Below are 23,991 nucleotides of genomic sequence, written 5' to 3'. Positions count from 1 at the left end.
GGGGGTCTAGTGGGTTACAGTAGGGAGCAGATACTTCTGGGTTTTATGTCAGAACATCAGACTGGCCAGACTGGGTCAAAACAATGGTCCATCTAGCCCAGTATCCTGCCTTCCAACAGTGGCCAATGCCAGGTGCTTCAGCATGAATGAACAGAAGAGGCAATCTTCAAGTGATCCATCCCCTATTCTCCATTTCCAGCATCTGGCAAACAGAAGCTAAGGACATAATCCCTACACATCCTGGCTGGTAGCCATTAATGGACAGATAATTGAAATTCTTTCATTCTTATTGGAACATTGTTATAGTTTGAGCCTTTCCACCATCTCCTGGCAGAGTTCTACTGTTTGACCATGAAGAAATAATTTCTTTTGTTTGTTTTAAATCATCTGCCTATACATTTAATTGGGGGGCCTTCTTGTGTTATGTTAGTGGAGGAATAAATAACATTTCCTTATTTGATATTTCCACACCATTCATGATTTTCTATTAGGGATGTGAATTTATAAATGTGTAAATGGTTACATGCAGTCTCCTGCCTTGCTCCTGGGGAGCTGGCTGCCATCCCATGCTGCTGCCTCTGTATTAGAGGCACCGGTTGAGGGGGCGGCAGCCAGCTCCCAGGGACTGAGGCTGCAGGCAGGAGCTGGTGCAAGCCAAAAGCTGCTGATACAGAGGCAGCAGCATGGGGCAGCACCTGGCTCTCCTGGGAACGGTGCACACTGGCTCCCAGGGAGCCAGCTATGGGTTCGAGTAACTGTAACCACTGAGTTTTTCAGGTCACGCATTCACACAATTACCCATATTTTAACATCCTTATTTTCTACACCTTAACATATCCCCCACCCTTTAGTCATTTCTTTTCCAAGATGAAAAGTCCCAGTCTTTTTAATCTCTCCTCGTATGGAAATTGTTCCTTGTTCTTAATCACTTCTGTTGCCCTTCTCTGTACCTTTTCCAAATCCAATATCTCTTTTTAGATGAAGTGACCAGATCTGCATACAATATTCAAGATGTGGGCATATCATGACTTTAGGTAGAGGCAATATGATATTTTCATGATCATCTAAAGATCCTATTATTTGCTTAATGTGTGTTTTACGTAAGTTTTGTTATCTTAATCACTCTACCTCCCCTGTTTATAAACAAATTCCTTGTTCCAAAGGCAAAGCTGGGAGCAGCACAAGCTCTGTTGCAGTTAAGAGCTGTGTCTGGAGTTAGAGCATATGCTTTAAGCAGACCTCAAGTATGAAATTCAAGGATTCAAACTTTGGGGTGCTGAACAGACTCCATGTGGTGCCTTGAGACCTTAAGTGACAGGTTGGTTAGTGTAGAAAGAATATGAGAGTTACTGCATAAGCATTTTTTTTGTATGTTTTTTGAAGGAAATGTAAACCTGAGTCCTGATAATTTATGATAATTAAAGATCCTATGCTGTTTTCTCCAAGAGCAGGGATGCTGATCCCTGTGTTCTGGCCATATTCTCTTAGTTTGTCTACTTAAATTTTCAAGTAATTTCAGTTAGATATAGTGTGGTATGTTTTCTTATTATTAATTGTATTTTATTATTTGCATTCAATTCTTGTGTAGCAATTGCTATGTGCTGTTAAAGAGTTCTGCGTTTTATCTAGAAATGGCTTCATTTTGCTGGCAAATAATCAGTTTTGTAAATAATTTTCCAATAATTTGGGAAGGCACTGGATAAGTGCAAGATATCATATGGACTGAGTCAGCATGCATTGGTATACTAAAGCTGGATATGTGTAGCAACTAGAGCACATGGGTTATTTCATATATACACTTTAAAGACAGAATAAGTTAGCAAGCAAATTTTGAACACATGCAATGTTCAAGAGCAAACTGTATAAAAAGGTCAGAGTAATATTTCTGTCTCAGATCAAAATGGAATTATGGAACACGGCAGACTTTCTGTGCTGCCTGCATGAGCTCAGACCCTGCTGACAAGGGAAGTTCCATGCATTGAGAATGTGAACCACTAGAGCCAGGGTCTATCACAAGCCTCAAAGAGCCAAATTTTGTTCATGACTCATAGTGGGGACCATTATATTAACTGTTCTCTTACTCTGCTACAGAGCACTTGTGTACACTTGCATATACATGCGTACATGTCAATGTGTCATAACCGGAATGCCTGATCTGAATCCCTTCCTCTCTCTTTCTTAGGAACAACAGGGACTTTCTATAAGCTAATCACTCTGCTTTGTTGTTGAACAAAAGAAAAAATAGCTGGTCAGTAGTTTTGGAGGATAAAATGCTGCTTATGCAATGAATGGTCTAAAATGGCCCCCTAATCCATTCTTTGTTTGCCTAAGATCCCTCTCATCTCCTCTTCCAAGGCAAGATGGCTTCTTATTTTTCAGCTCTGTGTGTGGTCACTCTAGGTGTTTGATTGGGCTTTAATTAAACGAAGCAGAGAATGGACTGACAAAGAGCAGAAATACTGTATAGTTTGATTTTTCTGTCACTCTACACACTAGATTAGGAATGCAAGGCAGGAAGTTGTTAAGCAAGTAATGAGCACCATGCAGACAGACACATGCCGACATTCTCCCACCCTCACATTTTAGATAATCAGAGGTGGCTGCTGAGTTCTGTTCATTTGTGAACTAAACCCAGAGTTTTGAACCCAAGGCTCATGTTCAGAGACAGTATGTAGTTTAGAGCCATTAGACTTCTAGATTTACTTATACTAACCCAGCATGTCGAAGGGAGTGTGTGTTGCCATACTGTACACACTGAGAGGAGCACAAGAAAGAGGAAGCCCCCAGTGCACCAGCTAGACTCACCTCTGGATTTGATGCAAAGCCTCCAGAGTGACATGGCCTGTTTATTGTTCCCTTGACTAAGTGGTTTGAGTTGTTTCCCCTCATGCTATATTGCAATAGAGGCAGTCAGAAGGGGTGCTCCAGTGGGACCTTCTTGCTTTAAGTGGGGGATGGGGTTACTGGCATGATGGTCTCCGTGAAGATGTATCTGACTCTGGAACTCATTTGCCACATTGGTCTAAAAGCGCCCAGTTCCTTCTCTGTGCTCACAGCAAGGCTCATTCCTTTGTCTCCTCCCCCCCCCCCCCCAGGAATTTGAGGAGTAGTCTTCCAGGGGATGCGGGATTTTTCATTGGTTATTGGCATAAGGTAGCTAGTTATCTCCTTTGATTGAATGAGTGGTTTATTTGTTGTTGATGGACACGGATATGGCACTGACAACTGTAACTATTGCAAGGGCCCCTCCAGCATCAGATGCCTACAGTAATTTGCTCAGCAGAATCACCATCAGAAAAATGAACTAATCCAGGGTCTCCAGTGTGTGGCTCTTAAGCTGACAATCATCCATTTCCTTCACAACAATTTTGAAGAAGGTGGTATGTGAACCAAGAAAGTTTGGTAGCACTAATATGTACTACTAACGTGACATACATTCTATTTCAGTAACTATTGAAAGAGCCCCGTGGCGCGCCCCTCCCTCCCCCCACCACCATGAGATGCCTCCAGTAAATTGCTTAGAAGATGGTCTCCATGAAGGTGTATCTACTAATATTTACTACTAAAGCTAGGTATATTTTATTTCAGTAAATTGGAACACCTTTCTACAGTTAGATTTATGCAAAGGGCAGGCTAATTGCAGCAACAGCTGCTGCAACCATTGGATACCCATTGTGCTCCTGGATGCCAATGAGCTTCAGTCAAAGATGCAGAGTTCAGATACTAGGTTGTGAAAGGAAAAGTCTGTGCAAGAGGAAAGTCTATGAAGGCAGGCTTTTGCAGCTGCTCTCCTGGTTTGTATCTGTCCTATTGCCTTTCTCTTAACATTCTGTGGTGAGGACACTGGAGTGCCAAGAATGACCTCTGTCTCTTATGAATGGTTGATAATATTTTGCATTAGGCAATCCAGGGACAGAAGTTGATGCCCCGCCTCTTTGTTTGTATTTTGCTTTTACAAGTTATAGTCCTCTTAGAGTAGAACAAGAAAGCCAAAGGGACTCCGTGCTCTATTTGTGGAATGGAGTGCTTCAGTTTAAATTAATTGCGATTCTTAATTTTGCATTAGAAACTACCACAGACACTAGGGAGAATGCATTATTAAAGAAATTAAAATGGCATTTTCTAGCTTTTTGTTGTTAATAATAAACTTATTTCTGAGCTCTGTTTCCTTTTAGAATAATTTGTTTCCTCTACAGAATGCAAACACAATGATTTATTATTATAGGGTTATATATAAGGGCTGGGCTATGCCTGTTGGTTCATTCTTTTTCTGTTGTTTATAAGCTGACCTTAATTTTTTTTAAGAAAGAAATAAAGACCATTGAAGTATTTAATTTTCAGGGGTGAAAAAATCTAAAGCATTACATGGGCTCTGAAATCAAATGAAGTATAAAGAAGGGAAAACAGCAGAAAAAGTTTGGGGGTCTCCAACCTCAGCAGCGTTCCTTTACAAGCAAGACGTACTCGGGTCACAAACAACAACAGATGCTTCTAATGCCCATTTTTCCTTTACCAATCTTATAAAGCAAAAGTAAGTGTGTCTGCCAAAGAAGGTTCATTTATGAGCCTGCCTTTATAGGAGAGAATCTTTACGCAGTACAGAGACACTTTATTTATTTTTGCTCATCTCCCCCATGTGGTGCAGGTCCTCTCATTGCTTCATATGTAGGATGGAGTGGGGAAGAGAAAAGATGTCTTTTAAAAAAAACAATAGAAAAAAATCTTTCTTCCAAGTCTCCTCCTTTCCTGTAGGGAAATGTGTGTATGGGGAAGAAATAGCTGTATTTCAATCTAAGCCCACCTGTTCTTGTGGACAGCTGATAAAAATTTGAATATTTGGATTTGCTTTCAGCCATCCACAAGGAGTTCAAAGACTCCAATAACTAGGAGCAAGGAAAGCAGCATGGGGGCGGAAACCAAAAATAAATAACAAAATAAATAAATAATAGGAAAATTATAGCAACTTTCCCAACAGGCAGATGTATTCCAGCCCTCAAGATTTCATGTGGGGAGGCTCAGGCATTAGAGTGGTTGGTAATTAGGGATGGCAAATATCAATAGACTGATCTGCATTCCCAGCTGGAGTGGAATTAATCCACCCAGCTCCCTTTCACACATGCTGGGGTTCCTTTTGATGTTCAACTTTATCTCTCATCCCAACAAAATCGCTCCTCTTCAGTTCCAAGAAAATCCACAGCGTCTTACAGTGATGAAAGGCTCCTTGGCACACAGTGACAATGGTACAAGATACTAGAGTTGGGCTCCAGTCAGATGTGAGGAAAGGGCTTTCTTTGACATTGTCCAGCTTGCAGGGCTGACTTAACCATTAGGCACAGTAGGCACAGTGCCTGGGCCCACAAAAATGTTTTAATTTCTTTTAAAATCAGAAGGAAAAAAATGAACTTTTAGGGTCGAAGAAAATGTTTTGATTTTTTTCTCACATCAGAAAAAAATGAAACTTTTAGGGCCCACGAAAATCCATTAAATTTTGCCTAAAACAGAAAAAAAAATGTTGAAGTAATTAAAGTTATATCAAAAATCATTTTAAATATTTTTTTTATGGAGGAAGGGGCCCACGAAGGCAAAAGTGCCTAGGGCCCACAAAAGTCATAATGTGGCCCTGCCTGGCTGCAGTGGCCTCCATGTTAAAGGACAGCTGCAGAGTGTAGAGGGAAAAATGGAAGATTCTGATCCGCATCCTCTTGATTTCTCCAAGTTTCCAGCTTGGGACACTGCAGACTCAGGTATGACTTGTCTGTAGGCATTCAGATGCGATGCTGTTAAGCACTGTAGGATTGCCAATAAATAAATAATTTTAAATAATTAAACCATTTATATAAGTGCTCAGTGAAAGTGAGGAACTACTGTGAAAAATATCTGAGAACTTGATTCTGATACCCTAGCACATGCTGGATGGTACACAACTCCACATGTAGCTCTACTGAAGGTAAGAGGTCTACTTGTGGAATAAGGTACTACTAAATATAAGGCAAGATAGCAAAATCTATCTCTCTATTATGAGTCATGCTGGAATAGGCAAATCACAGCTGTTGCTCCCAGTTTGTAATCCTTTTCTGAACTGAAAAAAGGGCCTTTGTTCAAATGTGTTAGGACTGAATGTGCTATAATACAGACAATATAAACTGACATAATATATGCATCTTCTTAAATTTGTGCCCATTTTTACTGCTTCATTACTAACTCCACTTCTTTCGACCACTTCCTGAAAGGCTGGGCTCAGAACCAGTGTGTCTAGAATGTCCTAGCGATGTTAATAGGTATACACTCAGCATTCATGCTGGGGAGATGAACATCTGCGTGAGCCTCTCCCAACTTCTGGCAGTGCATCCACTTACTTGTAATGACATTCTTAAAACCAGCAGAATTTAGAAGTTGATCATGGTTGTTAACCTGTTGGTTTCACAGTGAGTATGTAAATTAATCTTTTGCCTACCCTGGAAGGTTACACAGTCTATTTGTTTGAGATGCTAGAATGTGACACATGGCGCACACAGATGTAGATGTAGTGTTTGAGTTTGCTGGGCATGTGCCCTATGCACCAGAGATACTGAAGGGGATAAAAGCAAACAAGCAAAGGCTATTGAGCACTAAATTCCTACATGAAGATGGGATTGAAAATTAAATGGAGGGACAGAAAAAAAGCCCTCAACATTTGTCTATGAAGCTATAGAAATAGGATAAGTACTCTTATTTAAGGAAAACTTGCAAAGAAATTATTTTTAAAAATTGGATATTGCCCCTTTTTGCTGCTTTGATGTAACTAGAGGGCTGAAAGAAAGGTATTGATGCATCCATATGTTCTTCATAAACTGCCTGCACAAAGGATACTGCAGAAGCCAAGCAACTCTTGTTTTACGCTAGTCATTCCTGCTGCAAGAGTTAGTGTCTGACTTGATCTCCCTTCCTTGTCCCTCCTCCCCCACCTGCCACCCCTCCAACCTTGGGTGTAGGTTGGAGGTGGAAAGGGAGGTGGGAACAAGGAGGGAAGGAGGAAGTATAATGCTTATCATAAGTAATGGAGGCATATTATCAATTCCTCCTTAGGACTCAATAGAATCAACAAGCCCATCCAATGAGATTAGTGATGCTTGTGTTTTACGGAGAACAGACAGTGAACACTACACATACAATAGCTACCATAGAAGTGGGCATCTCCCAATGATCCAACTCCATGTGCTTTCAAAACATTTTCAAATTCCTAGATCAACAGAAAAGGAGGGGGTCACCTGTTGAATTATCTGACATATCCATTCCCCTCCAGTGTAACTGAACAGTTGTCTTCACCTTAGGTAGAGGCAGAGATGCTATAGGTATAAGCCCTGTTAGTAGGATTTGCTCTGATAAGAGGTCATCATAAAACCCTTTGGTCTCTTTTCTGGCTGCAACTTCCAAACCAAGTGAGAAGACCTCACAGCAAGAAGTCTGTAAATAACTTTTTTTGTTCTTGCTAAAGCTTGGCTTCTATTTGGTGTATACGTGAACTCTCCTACCTCTCCCCACTTCCTCCAAATAATCCAGTTCTGTCATACTAGATTCTAGGAGGCCTTTACCTTGTCCTCCTGATTCTCAGAAGTTCAGTAGCATTCAGTTGTTCCAGCCAGTGAAAAAGGCTCTAATTGCTTTTCTTCCAGTTCACCATCTGTACTCCAGCACAAATCACATCTCATCTCTCTGTGACTGTATTTAAAAAAAAAACCAACAGGGCTTCTCTAGCGTATGTGAAAGTAGGCACACTCCAAAGTGCAACACCACAGCTTGTAATCAGAGCTTTACTAAGACCATTTTGCCTCTGGTTTTATTTATTCCCCATCAACTCTCATAGTCTAATAGTTTTTGGTCTCATTTAGCCTGATGGCTCCTTGAGGCAGAGATCTTGTTGTCTTAATTTGTCTGTGATGTACCATGCATGCCTCTGGTACTATATAAGTATCAGGAATATTCAGCGCTCTCTCCCCTCTGCATGGGAATATCTGTTTTTATTTTGATGGGGGGAGGGAGGGGAGAAATCGAGAGGGGACTTTCTGGCATGTCACCTCTCAGCAGTCACGCTCAGCCAGCTTTTGCTATTAGTGCCCCTTCGTGCATTTAATTGGTCCCTCCTAACAGGTTGGAGTGGAGACCATTTGTGGGAAAATTAGAAATTTGGCTCTGGCGGTTTCTGAACTTTATTGTAATGTGCTCTGCTAAATTGCACCTTGGGAAGGAGCTTGTTGCTTGGTTGGAAGGTTCTGAAGTGTCACTATCAGTACTTGGGAAAAGGCTCCTGCTTACCTGCAAAGAAGGCTTGGAAAAGAGGGGTGCTCTTCAGTTTCAGCTGTATCTTAGGAAAGTGAAGTGTTGTCTATAAAAATAGCTGTTTAGAATCCATATGTGCATTTCTGGGAGATTAAAGGATCACTTTGGTGGTGTAGCCGGCTGTGGTTTTGAACACTTTCAGGCTCAGCATGCCCTTGGTATGTGTAGGCATCAGTCTGGACACGTGACATCTATGCATGCATATGGTATATTGGACATGTAATGTCTGTGGGCCTAACAAATGAGTGGCCTGTTAGATGTGTGCCATTTCTGAGTTCAGTGTGAGCACGGCGTGCTGGACATTCATTCCCTTTGGCTTGGTGTGTAAGTGGCACGCTTCAGTGTATGCTGTCCCTTTGCTATCAGGTTTCTATTTTCCCTGGCATCCTGCCACCTTGGCAGTGAAAGGTAGGACTGGTAATGTAGATCCATGCTGAGATGGAGGAGGCTGGTCAGGTCACACAGAGGCTGAGTGGTGACAAACTATAGTATTTCTTGAATGGGAGCACAAGTCTTTGACTACAGAACAAAACATAAGGGGAAGCACATCTGCTGTACTTACCATAACATGGTGTTTGTAGGTAAAATATGTGTGATGTGTACAGAATCATCCTGTATCTTTATATATGTCAGGCTTCATTTCTTACATTTATATACTATGCAATAAGTCCATGATTATATCAGCCATAGTTCTGCATCCTGTATATGTGCAATGGGACTCATAAAATATTATTATTATAATTTCTAATTTGCATTACTATAGTGTCTAATCGTGGCTCAAGATGCCATTGTGCTAATTGCTGTACGAACAAAGAAAAAAAGACACAGGAAAATAGGGAAGAAATAATATGTTTCTTCCAAGTAGACATCTCTATTCCTGGCTGTGTGACTTCTCCCCATTATCTATTTGCCTGTCTTTCCTTTCTCTTTCCTTGTTTCTGGCTGGCTCCTCCATGCCTCTATGTCCATTTGTCTATCTGCTTCTTCTCTCTACCTGCATCTTGATTTCATTTCCACTCTCCTTTAATTCATATGTATTTTTGGCTATGCCACCATTAGATTCCCTTTCAGCCCATCATGCATTTAGTCTGGGCTATCTATCCCTGCATTTAGCTGGGTACATTCTGCATGTGTTGTTGTTAATGTTCCTCTCTTTATTATTTTGAAATATTGTTCTTAGGGACTCAACAGTGTTTTTGAGGTTTACCTGGTGGGAAACAACTCCAGACACTTCATCATCTCCCCAACCTCGATCCAGGGAAAGGCAGACATCCGTGTGCGAGTTGCAGTGCCGCTGGACTTTGAGACAATTCCTCGCTATGAATTTTCTGTAAGAAATTTCCTAAGGATGGGGTGAATGGCTGGAGATGGGAGGGCCTCAGGGCTACATTGTGCAGTAAGATAATGCATTAGCCCATGGGTGGCAAACTCACTCAGTGAGACACCATCAGCTGGGCGTAAAAAGTTCACTAGCAAGAGAGTAAAATGCAGTTTTGTCCAACTACAGAACCTGCTTCTTCATCCAGCAAAGTTAAATACTGCATTTAAATACTATTCAAGACATCTTTTGAAGATTAAATGCATTTATGTAACCTCCGTTTCTTTTTCTGTGAACTCTCCCTCTGATATCCTCCCATCAACAATCATACACTCTTTTGTGCATGCGTGTGTGTTGGTGTGTGTCTCACTCACACATATGCATGTACACACCTTCACCCCCTTTCATTGCATCACTAACTTTGGATATACCCTTCCTCTCTCCTCTTCTACTGCCTCCCCCCATTTGGGAATTCTCTCCTCCTTGTGCACTGTCCCTTGCTTTCTTTTTTTAATTCCACCCTTGGGCTATGTCTGGACTGCGAGCCTCTTTCAAAAAAGAGCATCTAGACTACAACCAGAACTTTCAAAAAAGCAAGCCGCTTTTTCGAAAGAGTACACCGAAGCAATCTGGATGCTCTTTCAAAAAAGCACAGTTTACATTACATAGCACCTTTTTTCAAAAGAGCACTTTCAAAAAAAGGCGTTATTGCTTCTAAAACGAGGTTTTCTGCAATCAAAAAAACTGCAGAGTTCTTTCGATTTACTTTCAAAAGAACGTGGCAGCAGTCTAGATGCAGGTGAAGTTTTTTTTTTTTTTAAAAAAAAGGCCACTTTTTTTCGAAAAAGCCCTGTAGTCTAGGCACACCCTTGGAGAGTTACCCCCTTTTCCTTCTCTCTCTCTTCCCGCACCCACCCTAGTCTCTCTTCCTCTTTTGGCAATTCCCACCCTGTTTTAGGATGATTCTTTTTATGGGCCATGTCCTCTGGGAGAGGAAGAGGAAGTGAAGGGGCCACTGCTTCCCTGAACTTGGTCCTGTGAAGCCAGCAGTGGAGTGGGGAAGGGAGCTCTGGGTCACTGAGGGCTCTACAAAGGGCTGCTGCTGGGTGAGGAGGAAGAAAGAGGGATGAGGAGCTCCATTGCTTGTGCCCAAGGAGGCATAATCTCCTTCCTTCCACTCTGTCTCCAGGGCCTTCCTGGCCTCTTTGAGAAGCATTATCCAGCAGCTGCCAATTGTATATGTTGTAGAAGGGTCTGTGAGCCAGACAGATGAGTCCTAAGAATGAGATCCTGCCTACAAGCTGTATATTTGACACTCCTACCTGGCCTATCCCCTCTGTGCAGCCAACTCCACCACCAGACTTCAGTGATAGGGTTTTAATTGTGTCAATCGTTCTGGCTGGCTGTGACCCCACAAACCTACCATACTGTTTGGCGGCATAGAGATGGAGTGGCAGGGCTGAGGGGGCAGCCTACGACTAGACTGGCAGAGCTGCCAAAGCTCAGTGAAAGAGTGCACTAGCAGAGTTACATTTGCAAGCTTGTATAGTACTTGCTCACTCTGCTCCTGCCTCTTGGATTCAAAATCATGAACATTTACCCTACCACCTTCCAGAACAGGACGAAAATACACGTATTTTTGTTCTGCGCTTCCTCTCTTTTTCCAGAATTTAGAGCCTCAGCTACTAGAGCTTAAACAGAACATGTGTTCCCCCCCCCCACACACACGCTGTGGGACCATAAAAGCTTTATAGAGCATAAAACTTTATTTTTAATGCACCTATCAGGCAGCAAAACTCTTTCCAGCCGCCTGCTTGAGCCGCGTCCCGCTGTTTGGCTCAGCTATAAATTCTGGCAGGCAAAGCAGCTTCCTGATCATGCCAGCAGCTCCTGTTGCTATTAGTCCTGGCAGAGGGGCTTTTATATACCAGTAAAGATGCATAAATAAAAGTCTGCCTTCCTTGAGCAGTGCAAAATGTAAACCAAAACCAGTGCTCCAGTTCCATTCAGCTAGCTGTTAGATGGCGAGACAGTGGCAGCTCTTAATGTCATGACCCCAAGAACGAGATGCTTAGATTTATCATGCTCAGGATACCTTTAAAGAGTGAGGATGAGTAGGAGACGGTTGTGGTGCTTTAATGCTCATAGAACAGATGGTTGCCACAACTTGTGTGCATACCAATATTGTATTCTGTGGTACAAGACTGATTATTCTATGCTCCTTAACATGGATCTCACCAGCAATGGAGCTTGGTTCTCAGAGTTATAAGTCTGAGATTTGGTGTTATTTCAAGTTAGAGCCCACAAAAGAATGGGCGCAGGATATTTGACTCTGTCTAGTACAACCAAGGTCTTATAATTTGGTAAACAGGCACAGTTGCCTGGAAAGGTTGGGAAAGATTTATCTTCAGTGTTGACTTAGCTGTATTGTTTGTGCATAGCCTACCAGCAGCAGAGGCATGCTGCTATAGTACCAGACTATCAGAGAAGATGACAAAAAACAAAACAAAAACAACATTTCTTTCTCCCCGCCCCCCCCCCCCCCCGATGCTTTTCTGGCTTTAAAAATGAGACAAAAATGAAATCTCCAACTGTGTTGCTTGCCTCCTCTTTCTGCTCAGCTGTTTGCAAATGAGAGTGTTCCAGAGCACGTTGGCTTTGCTCGTGTGAAGATTAACCTCATCAATGAGAATGACAACCGCCCCATTTTCAGCCAAGTCCTGTACAACGTCAGCCTGTTTGAGAACGTCACAGTGGGAATCACAGTCTTGAGAGTCCATGTAAGTAGAAACTGCCTTGATTTTTGTTAATTTCCAGTATTCATTTTATTACAATTTCTCCTCAAAGCTATGATACAGTGACCCCACAGAATGCATAGTCAGTGCAAAGGAAATCTCTGGGTACTGTGTTCTCAGAACAAATCAGTCATGGACTGGTCACATCCTGAGGGCAGGATGCTGTTATCTAGCTATTTCTGGGGATTGATTTTCTCTGTTGTGAATGCCACATATACAGCAAGGCTGTCTGAAAAACTGTGCCCAACTATAGGAGACCTGACTGGCACAAACACATCGTAGGGCAGGCATATGTGCCACTGAAGGAATAGCCAGCCTTGCAAAAGCCCCGGGCACAAGGGATGTTTTGGGGCAGAGTAAAGGATGGTAGGTGGGCCAGATGAAGGATGGGAATATCAAGGTCTAGACAAGGAGTTGTGGTGGACCTGAAATTATGTGGCCATACAAAGCCCTGTCGGGGCTTTTGTAGCAGAATTAACTGCCTTAGTCTGTACTAAATCAGGAGATGCACCAGCTGCCTTCTATCATCCCCTCCCTGACACCTGCACTGTTGCAGAGAGGAGTCTGGTTCATGCCCCTCAGTGTGTGATGCCATACCTAGATAAAACAGGTGGAGCTAGAGACAGAGAAAAGGTATGTGTGCGCCCTTCCTGATGGGTTTCAGATGGTAATTAGCTAACAAATACCATTGCAAGAGCAAGGCATGTTCAGAATGAATATGTCTACACTATGAGATTCCCAGCTTGAGGAGACATTTTGTGCTAGATCCCACCAATCTAGTGTAGCCATCTCCTTTACATGCCTAGGATTTGTAGTGTGCATGTGCTTGCAGGGGCTGGCCCTTCCCACTCCTTGCACTCCCACAGGTATCTTCTACTTTTAGCACAGTAGATTGACGAGAACTAGCCTGAGAGTGTTTCTGCAAGCTGGGAATCAGACTCCCAGCTAGAAGGGTAGACATAACCAAGCAGAAAAGTAACTAAAAGTCAGGCAACTGGGGTTCTATGCTTCATTTCATCAAATGGGAAATGAGAAAATGTAAAAGGCAAGAAAATGCATTTATTGAAGAAAAAATAAGGAATTACTGATGGCACAGAGCAAAATTGCAAACAAGAAACTCAACCCCATCTTTAAAATCATTAAAATAGAGATCAATTTCTACCTCAGAAGAATGCCATCACTGGAAACTGAGAGAGCGCATTTCTGGTTGGTAGGTGCTCCTATACTGCTTTAGTTAAATAGACATAGATTCATCCTCTGACATGTGTTTCGTTCTCCCTCGTTCCATCGCCTAATACATGTTCTCTTCATTAGCCCCTACATCTCTGGATGAGTATACTACACATCCACACTAGCGTGCTCGCATACACACATACGAATGAAAGCTCTGACAAAATGATTTGGGGTGTGGAAATGTGTTTACTCTACAAACAGATGGTGTGAAACTGTATAGAGCCCCTGAGCAGTTCCCATCTGACAGTTATTAATATTTCAAACAGATGTTTAGCTAGTCAGGCCATCAGACACTAAACAATGAGATTGTTGCAGCGTCTTTTTTCCAACTTCTAGCTATGCCAGCATTTTGGAGCAAACACATAATGCCAGAAGTTGAATCTTGTATGATAAATCAGAATGTATGCAATTAGCACTGAAATCCAGATTGTCCTCCCAGCTGATCCCAAACTTCTAACAGCCCTCATAAAATACTATGTCTTGTATATGAGATGCAGCGCTCTACATTTGTCAGAATGCTGTTTGCTTAACATGCTTGTTCCACAGACTGTCCCACGCTCCACAAACAAAATGAATCCTGGGAGGACACTGTAATCTGAGCATTGCCTTTCATAATGATAAACTACTGTTTTTCCAAGAGTTTCCTGGGAACCTGAAGTGAGTGACTATTAAGTACAGATTTTAAAAACCAGCCGTGTAAATTTAGTGTGCATTCTTACTCCTCTCCCAAAAGTGCATCAAATGGGTTACACATGCAAAAGGCCATATATCTGTTCCAAATTCTGTATTGAAAAAATGCCCTTTTGCACAAACAGGCTCATATTTTGTGAGTGCATTTTAGACAGCTTTGAAGTCTTAACTTCTCTAAACATAAATTCCCCTGTACTTTGAAAGATAGTCAGAAAACCCACAATATGGTTATGGAGAGTAGAAAAAAATGGTCTCCAGGGGATTAGCCCAATAGCAGAGATAGGTGGATGTTGAGACTGAGTTTCCAAAGTGATTACCTCCATTCCAGATACATCAGCACTGAGCAATGGTTTCTGGAGGATTAATCTTCAATCATAGACAGTCTTGCACTGAGGGTAATAATCGCATTGACATTATCCCAATGTCACAGACAGTCCAGCACCAGGACAGCGGCTTCAAAGGGATTGGACCTTTGTCACTGAGGCCTTGTCTATACGAGCATTTCCCTCATGTTCTCCACTTTTGCACCACCATTAATGCAGACAATAATAAGCTCTTGTAGATCAGCCACCAGAATTTAAACCACTGTGTCATCTCCTCACCCTGCTCAGTGGAGATTTGGCTCAGGATTCCGAGAGAACAGAAAAAGGGAGGATTTCAAAATTAGCCCTCAGTCTCCTTAAAAACTGAGAACCAAACATTTATACATTTCAGTGGGAAATCAGATGTCTAGACAGAAACAAACCCATGTTACAGAATCAATGTGAACAGGAATTCTTTGTGTTTTCTCTCCTCCTGCGTTCTCAGATTCTGGTGTTCCTCTGATTCAAATAACTCTGCCCCCATATGGTCTTCTGTGAGTGAACATAGTAACTTTTCCTCTTTTCATTGCAGCACCTATTGTGTTTTGGGAGTGTGTATTCCCTGCCTTGAATAATGGAAGGCGGTCTCCAGGATCCCAGAGTCTGTGTCAGCCTTTTTCTGGAAATGGCAGAATGGCAGCTGGCGCTACAGTGCCTACAGCTTGTTCCAGGCAAAGACATGGGCTGCTCAAAAATAGGGGAGGTCTGGGGAACAGGAAATCTCTGATCTTCTGCACGATACAATAGTGATTAAAAACCACTTTTCTCTACTTCCTAAAGAGGGGAAGAGTTTACTCTCAACTGCCTTGAAATTCTGGGCTTTCAGCCAGTGTTCCCTGTAAGCTGTGCACTTATGTAGCTGCTCATGAGAAATTCAGATGTAGCTCGGCTGATTAGCAGAAAGCCCACAGTTAGATTTTGTGTTTCTCCTGGTGGTGCACATTCATACATGCCTTGATGAACATAAAACAATTATTCAGCACATGGATGGAAAAGATTAGAGGGAGCATTGCTTTCAAGCCCACTTTTCCAAGTCCCCAGCCTATCAAATTTCTATCCCCGTTATTTTGCTATTTGGGCATAGGGGAGGGAAAAGAGGAGTCCTGGGGGAGGCAGTAAAAAATCTAAGCCTTCCATTCACAGCATGTATAAACACACAAGCTCCTCGCCACAGTTCCTACTTTCCTGCTACCTCCTCTCTAGGCTTGAACATCTGAAAATGTAAAAGAAAAAGACTTCACTTGTGATGACAAATGGCCATTTGTTTCTGCAGTATTTGACCTCCTAATGTCACTGACAGCAGGGATACACTGTCTGGTACATGTATAAATCATCAGTAAGTACAAGCAGCAGAGAGTCAGAGTCTCCTTTTACTTCTGCTCGTGGCTCCCTACTCACCTTCATCTCTTCCCTGCACAAGATATGCGCAGGTTCAAACACGTGTTTCCACATGACGCTTTTGGTGAAAGTCTAGGTGGCTTTGGAGAGCCCCCAACCTCCTCGACCATGTAACTTTGGGCAGCCTTTTCCTATAGTGTCCACATGTGCGGCTCTCTCTTGCTATTTCACATTCTCTGGCTACCCTTTCCTTTCCTATCTATCTGTTTCCATCCATATAACGCATGTATCATATAAATTCAGGGAATAACATGCTGACATGTGAACAGCAGGAATACATAGACTTTATGGAAGCAGCTCCTCAGTGCGCACACTAACCTGGATCATGTGGGAAGGCAGCCCCTCAGGGCATGAAGATGATTTCCTTTCAGGAGACCCATTTCTTTATAGAACTGCATTTAGGCATGGAGATATATTGGCTGAAATTCAGCCCTGAAGTCACATGCTGCAACCCACTTAAGTCAAGGGAGTTGCTTAGGGTTGCCAGATGGTTTCAATAAAAATACCGGACACACTTGACATTACATCACAATCGACATTACATCTGATTTAGAAAATACCAGACATTTATATTTTCTCAATTTGTTTCCTGAACAGAAAGCTCAAATACTGGACTGTCTGGTTCGAAACTGGACATCTGGCAACTCTAGAGTTGCTTCCTCTTACAGTAGGGCTGAATTTGGCTCATTTTATGAATGGTCCCTGGCCGTAGAGCGATTTTCAGCCAGAGGCTTAAAAGTGCATTTAAAAAAGTTGAAGAAGCAGAACAGTCCAAGGAGACAGCACTGCACTGGGACTCAGGAACCATGGGTTCTGTTCCACACTCAGCCACTGACTTCCTGTGTAATCTTGGACAAGCCACTCCATCTCCTGTGCCTTTTGCCCTTCATCTTGTCTATTTAGACTGTAAATTCATTGGGTCGAGGATTATCTCTGTTTTTAACCATGCCCAGTTCAAAGAGGCCATGATTTTAGTTTAGGGTTTGGATGCTATTGTAATAGAACTCCAAAATATTGATTATATTCACTATATGAAGGGGGAAACCGAGGCACAAAAAGTTAGGTGAGTTGCCCAAGATCATAAAGTAGCAGAGTGAGGAAGAGAGCCCAAACCGTTGACTTCGAGATCAGTGAATTATCCCGTGACATGCTGCTTCTTACAAACATGGGAGACTTAGCTTTAGCCCTTTACAATAATAATATATTTGCAGAACATAGTTTTGAACTGGACCTTACTTTCGGAATATAATTTTGCATCTGCACATTTGTTCATGCATCTTCAAATACACATGTAAATTTGTGGATGCTATTAATGCAAGCACCAGAATGCACTTGCAGAAATGGAGTCATTATTTCAGAAAAGAGACTCTAAATCTCTTTAGGCCTTTTGCATTAAAATATTTAACAAAGGGCAAAATTTGCGGTGATGAGGTACATTGTGAGAGATGAGACTGGAAGCCAACACATTCTGTTCTCCCCACTGAGGCCTGCAATTATTCCTGTCCATCCTTCTCACTAACAGTGTGCAGACCAGATTTCTTCAAATGTGCTGAGCACCCAAAGCTCATATTGACTTCAGTTAGACTGCTCCACCCTTCTAAGGCTCTGGGAGTTTCAGAGATTAGTGTGACTACAGAGGCCTGGCATGGGTGGGTGTGTGTTTGAGAAAGAGAAGGCAAAATCTATTCCCCAAATCTTTTTTAAAAGTCTCCTTGTTTGCAAAAACAATTATTTTCTTACCCTAGATGTGATGCACTTTATTTTTAGGATAGCTCTCCTGCCGGGCTTTGCTGAAGCAGCCCTCCTTCTGGGGAGACATTTATAGTTACAAATGTTGAGAGCACAGAATAGTGATGTGTCCTGTATCCTTTGCACATATGATTTCACTCTTTACAGCCTGAAAATAACTTCTTTACCAACACCACAAAGCAATGGGGAGATTGGCCAAACAATCCCTAGCATTGGGTCCTAGGTGTCAGAGGACCCTAGTTTTATGTGTTCTCAGCGCCTTTTGCTTCTTGTGGGCATGAAGTTATACCAGACCAGCTTGCTCAAGAAGTGTGAAATTCCTGCTCTGACCTTTTCTGTTATGTTATTAAAAGGTTTCACAGCCAGTTGTTTCAGAAAAAAAAAACCACCTTTAATATCTGCTGGTAGCTGGGGCAGAACCTACCAGTCTCTCTAGCCTAGGGATTGATCAGCTGACTCTATGTACACCCTGTGCTTTGCTGCTTTGTTGCTAGGTGTAGCATTGTCTTTCAGTCTAACTCATTGTCCCCATGTACAGGTTTCCATGGGGAAACACAGGGAAGACAGACAAAGAAGTCTGTATGCTGAGTGCAGAGACTTGCTGGAATGTGCCATGGGAGGGTGCAAAAACAGTCTCAGGGGGATGAATGGAAGCATGCACTTGAAAAGAGTGATTGTGAGTGAACCTGGTAACTCTGCTGTGTATGCCTCTTGATTGAGAGCACCAGGTTACCGGCACTTGACAGCACCAGCTTGGGAATAGTTTTGTTCCTTAAGGGGGTTCTGCAGAAGCAGTCCAGAGAGCTCTCTAGTTGCAGTGCTCTCAGATAAAGACAAGGGGAGACACACTGAGCTACTGGTATCTGCTTGCTCTATGTTAAATGAGACCTGGCTGTGTGACTACTAGAATATAGGCTTGTACAATGATCAGAGTTGCATGTGGACCTATGCTCTTAAGGATGCAGACCTACAGACCTGGGCTCAAATCATTGAAATCTCTCCAAACAACTGCAAGGCCCACAACCATCAATACAGAAGAGGGCTTGTGTGTGTGCTGGTATTGTGACCACCCTCAAAGCAATTCCCAGGCCTCTGTTGTTTTTCCTGCTGTGAGTAAATAAGAAGAAGCAGGGCAGGGAATAGTCTTCAAAGCCCTGCTCTTACCAATTATGAATCTGTGAATGGATAGACTAGAAGGGGAGAGGTGAATTGATAGATTAGAAAAAAATTCCCTAAACAAGAACAGCTGTAATATCAAATCAAAGCGCATAGAAAGACTTTAGACCAGACTCGAGAATAAATCCATTGAAGAGAGGAACAGCTCAAGAGATAAAGGGGGGAAAAGTATATAAAACTGAATGGCCAAAAATTCTAAACTCCACCCAATAATATCAGTCCAAGCCCTACAGAAAACAAGTTGTGGCCCAAATGGTAAATTTTCCCCATCATACACTCTTTACAGTGCAGAACACATGGTGCATGGAACAAGGAAAGAGTCAGAATCAGTGGATGATGGAGCACAGCAGCAGTTAGAAGAGCAGTATGACAGGTCTTGGTAGTGTAGAATGTTAGATCCCAGGCCATGTCTACATTAGAAAAGTATTTCAAAATTACTAAATTCGACTTAACTCCTGATTTAAATTCAGGATTCTCTGGTCTGGCAACATCTGTGGTCTGGCATGATCATGGATGTTCCAGGATCAGAGTGTCCCAGTGCGCTATAGGAGGGTGGGGGCCTTGGAGCTAGCGTAGGGCTCAGTTGGGCTGCAGCAGGGGAGGACCGGGAACCAATGCCCGGTTTATCTGAGCGGTGGAGGGGGGGGGGGAGAAGCTATTGCGCATCTCAGCCGGGCTGCAAAGGGGGGGGCAGGGAGCTGGTGCGTAGCTAAGCTGGGCTGTGGGAGCCAGCACGCGGTTCAGCTGTGCTGCAGGGGAGAAGGGGAGTGCTGGAGCTGGCACGTGGCTCAGCTGGGCTGCAGAGGGAGCCAAGAAGCTTGGGGGGGCCTGCAAGAAGGGGGCCTGAAATGACCTCCCATGGTCTGGAAAAATCCTTCATCTGGGACCAGTCAGGTCCCCAAGGTGCTGGACCGGGGAGGGCCAACCTGTACTGTGTTCATACTATGGGGAAGCCTCAAAATTAGTCCAATGCAGGCTCCGTTAATGTGGACGTGCTACCTTGGACTTAGAGCCCCAGGAAGCACTGGGGAGTAATTAGTTCACATTACTCTGGGGAGTAATTATTTTGAAATAACGGCACCAGAGCGTCCACACCATTATTTTGAAATAGCTATTTCAGAATTAGTGTTATCTTGATGAAAAGCAGGATTTTGAATTCAGCGGCCCATTACTTTGAAATAATCACTTCAGCTCCACATATGGAAGCAATGATGGGAATGCATGCTAATGTTAGCACACTGTAATATGGCATGACTCACCGCCACAGCGCCTCCTGCTGATCTCTCAGGGAATCTGCTCTTTAGACCTGGAGCGCCCCCTTCTGGCTGGTGTCATGCCTGCCGTTCCCTGTTAATGGCTTCACCACCTTGCATTAGGATCCATGCCCCTCCCAGAATGTGGCATCCTCCCACCTGGGTACTGCCCTTCCACAGTGCCTCCACACTCTGGGGTCTTCCACCTCAGGGAATCCCCAACCCTCTATACCCACCTTGCCTCAGTGACCCACAGCCAGTGGTCCTCTAGCCCCTGCCACAGAGGCAAACTCCACTCTGAAATGGCCACTCATCATTGGCAAGGGGAGTGTGTGGACCTGCTGCCTTTGCCTTCTCTGGCTGCCTCCCTGCAGTACTAGTAGCCTCAGGCCCTGCAGCCTGTGGCTTGCCTGGCCTGAGCTTCCCTAGCCAGCCCTGCTCTAAGTCAGGAAACTTCTAGCTTCCCTGACAACTAGGCCCCTCCTGCTCCACAGCTGGAGCAAGAGTGAGTCTGTCTCTGCCCCTCCAGGAGCCCTTATTTATACAGCCCCAGCTGAGCCCTAATTGGCTGTATCTGCTTCAGCCGCTGGCTCCACCACTCTAGCCTTCTCTGGGTGCATATGCATTGCACCCTTACTGCAAAATAAGTTACGCAATTTGTGGAATGAGGGTTCTTCTTCGCGAACTGTCCTCATGGGTGCTCCCCTACAGGTGTCGGGCTTATCCCGGCACCGCAATCCAGAGAGTTTTGCCAGCAGTAGCCCCCAGTGGACCGCGCATGCGCAGAAAGTGCCTCGCGCCGTTCGCGCCCTTTCCACGTCACGTGGTCCGTCGCACCAGTTCCTCCTAACTGTCCACAGCCGCAGATGGAGTTGGAACATTATCCTCCTCGCCTGAGGAGAATTTGAAGAATTTGCTACTCGTTATGTCCTAGCTAGCCCACCTCCTTGTAATAGTTAGTTGTGACCCGACCTGTCAGATTTTTCTAAAAAATTTAAAAGAACTTAAAAGATCTAAATCATGCCCAGCTCTCCGGGCTTCAAAAAATGCGTGTCATGTAGCAATGCTATGCCGGCCTCGGACAGCCACTCCTGGTGCATCCACTGCCTGGGAGAGGGCCATATACCACAAAAGTGCGGCCACTGTTCAAAGTTGACTGCCAGGGCCAGATGTGACAGGGAAATGCACCTGAAGATGTTACTCTTCAATAAGGCACTTGAACCCTCATTGGCAGAACAGCAACCGGAGGCCCCAGTGCCGCGTAAGTCCTGTGAAGGGAAAAGCTCCACTCCATTTAGGAGTGTAAGTGAAGGGAATGCACCGAGCTCACTGGGGCTCCCGCCAAAGTATGGCGGGAAAAAGTCAACTAAGGGCCATAGTATATCAGTGCCAAGCCACGTGCTATCGTCAGCAACGGCACCGGCAGCTCATGCGACACCGCGCCCAAATCCACGGCAATGGCACCGAGTGTGCAGATGACACCGGAGGCTGAAGTGGCACTGTCTACGGCACTGAGACCTGAGCCGGCACCGAGGGCTGTGCTGCAGCGTCTTACTCCTCGGCCAGCTATGACCACTCCGCACGCATTCAGCACCCTGCGAATTGGTTCCGCAGCACGTGCGTGGAGAGCTAGCACTAGCACCGAAGCACACACATCATGGGCCAGCACCGAGTTCGCATGGACAACCAGCACCGACAACACACCTAGTACCAACAGTTTAGTCAGGGCCAGTACTAGAAACCCAACAATCTGGCCTTTCAGGCGAAGACATGGCACCGCCATCGCCAACCTTGGTACCCAGATCACCATCCCTGTCAAGGGATCTATCCGAGTCTGCCTCTGTCATTTCTGTACAAGGCAGCCCGGTTCCCACAGCCCCCCCAACTGCTACTAGAGTACCAACTAAAGCCCAGAGAAAAATACACACACCCTTGCCCAGTCCAGATAGGGCTGTCTTTTCACCGGGACCTTCACCCTCACCTCATCACAAGAGGCGGGACTGTTATTGATGCTCACCTTCACTGCGCTACTGGAGATCTCCGAGGCATTCCCTGACACCTCCACATTATCATCGCTCATGTTACTTGAGGTCCCCTTCACGCTACTTACTATGATCACGATCTCCGTTATCGCCTTCTTGTTCACATTACTATCAGCACTGGAGCACCAGTTCATACTCTCCGGGGTACTCACACCATGGCCAACATCATCGCCAATGCACCTCGCATTACCGCGACCGCCCACGTTCTTCCACAAGGCGTGCACCTCCTTCATCACCAGAACGCCCTCAGTCATACCACAGCTGCTGACCCAGGATATTATTCCTCCAGCACAGCCTCCTCCGACACCCACGGGCGATGCTCCATCTACGTCCACTCGTCATGGTGATAACGGTCAGTCCCCCACCGCGGAGCAGCAGCCGATTGACTCCAACAAACCTCTCCTCTTCCTCACCAGACAACGCAGTCTTTAATGATGATTCTTCACCTGTGGATGATTATAAACAATTTCAAGAACTGTTCAAACGAGTTGCCCATTCACAGAACTTGCATACCTCAGAAGCCCCTCAGAAACAGCATGCCCTTCTGAGAAATCGCCAACAGTCCAGCAGGTCAAAGTTGGCTCTTCCCTTCAGTGAAGCAATTCTAGAAATTTCCAATGACATTTGGCAAACCCCAGCACCCTTTCCACCAACAAACAAGCGCTCCGACAAGAAGTATTTTATCAACGCTAAGGATGCGGAGTTTCTTTTCACGCATTCCTCTCCTAATTCCATTGTTGTCAACGCAGCTCAACAGAAGTCAAAGGCTGCACAACTGAAGAACACCGCTTCTGACAAGGATGCAAAAAGTCTGGTCCTGCTCGGGAAGAAGGTCTAGTCATCTGCTACAGCCACCCTGAGAATGGCCAATTACTTTGCCCAACTTGCGAATCATGACTTTGACAACTATTCCAAGTTGGTGCCTCTAATGCAACATTTACCCGATACCAGAAAGGAGATACTTAAAGCCGTCGTGCGGGAAGGCTACACAGCAGCCCGCTCAGCACTCCAGATCTCCCTGGATATTGCTGACTCAGCATCCAGGACTACGGCAATGTCAGTTGTCATGCAATGCACTTCTTGGCTCCACCTTGCCTCTGTACCCAAGGACCTGCAACCCAAGGTGGAAGACATACCCCTTCAGCTTCTCCTCTTTATTTGCTCAGAACACCAATCAGGTGTTCCACTCTGGAAAGGATTCCCGAACTACCCTGAGAACGCTCGGGATGTATTTGCTGCTCTTCAGGCTCAGGAGAGCCTGGCCCTACAACAGGCAAAGGCCTTCTTCGTATACCGTACCGCGCTTCAGACCTTATAACTAGCACAGGCAAAGGCAATGCCCTCAGCGACAGCACCAGCAGCCTACCAAGACACCAAACCAACAACAGTCTCAGCAGCAAGTTTGATGTGCCCGTTGACTGGATGCACACCATTCCCTTTCTGGAGGCTTCTTCACAAGTAACCAAATTGTTCCACCATTGGCTGAGACCCTATCATTGTCGCTGGTTTGCCATCACTATGGATCGCTGGGTCAGGGAGATCGTAACCTCCAGCTTCATCATCCCTTTTTCCACCCTCCTCCCCTCCAACCCTCCTTCCCCGTCCCTTTTCAGGGACCCCTCTCTCAAGATGCTGTTGCGACAGGAGGTTGTGCGCCTA

The 23,991-nt window shown here is 44.4% G+C and overlaps 1 protein-coding gene across 6 annotated transcripts in view; it reads left to right on the top strand.

Moving 5' to 3' along the window:
* Positions 1-23,991, top strand: part of CDH23 (cadherin related 23) — a 576,749-nt gene that overhangs the window by 308,659 nt on the left and 244,099 nt on the right. For all 6 annotated transcript variants that reach the window (XM_075934954.1, XM_075934955.1, XM_075934952.1 and 3 more), the window contains 2 exons: positions 9,497-9,646; positions 12,256-12,414. In XM_075934954.1, the coding sequence (XP_075791069.1) occupies positions 9,497-9,646; positions 12,256-12,414 (309 nt within the window). The remainder of the gene's footprint in view (positions 1-9,496; positions 9,647-12,255; positions 12,415-23,991) is intronic.

This window comes from Pelodiscus sinensis, chromosome 8 (assembly GCF_049634645.1).
Source record: "Pelodiscus sinensis isolate JC-2024 chromosome 8, ASM4963464v1, whole genome shotgun sequence".
NCBI classification, from domain to species: Eukaryota; Metazoa; Chordata; order Testudines; family Trionychidae; genus Pelodiscus; species Pelodiscus sinensis.
The sequence above is the reverse complement of the archived record's forward strand: the minus strand, read 5'-3'. Positions and strand labels throughout refer to the sequence as shown.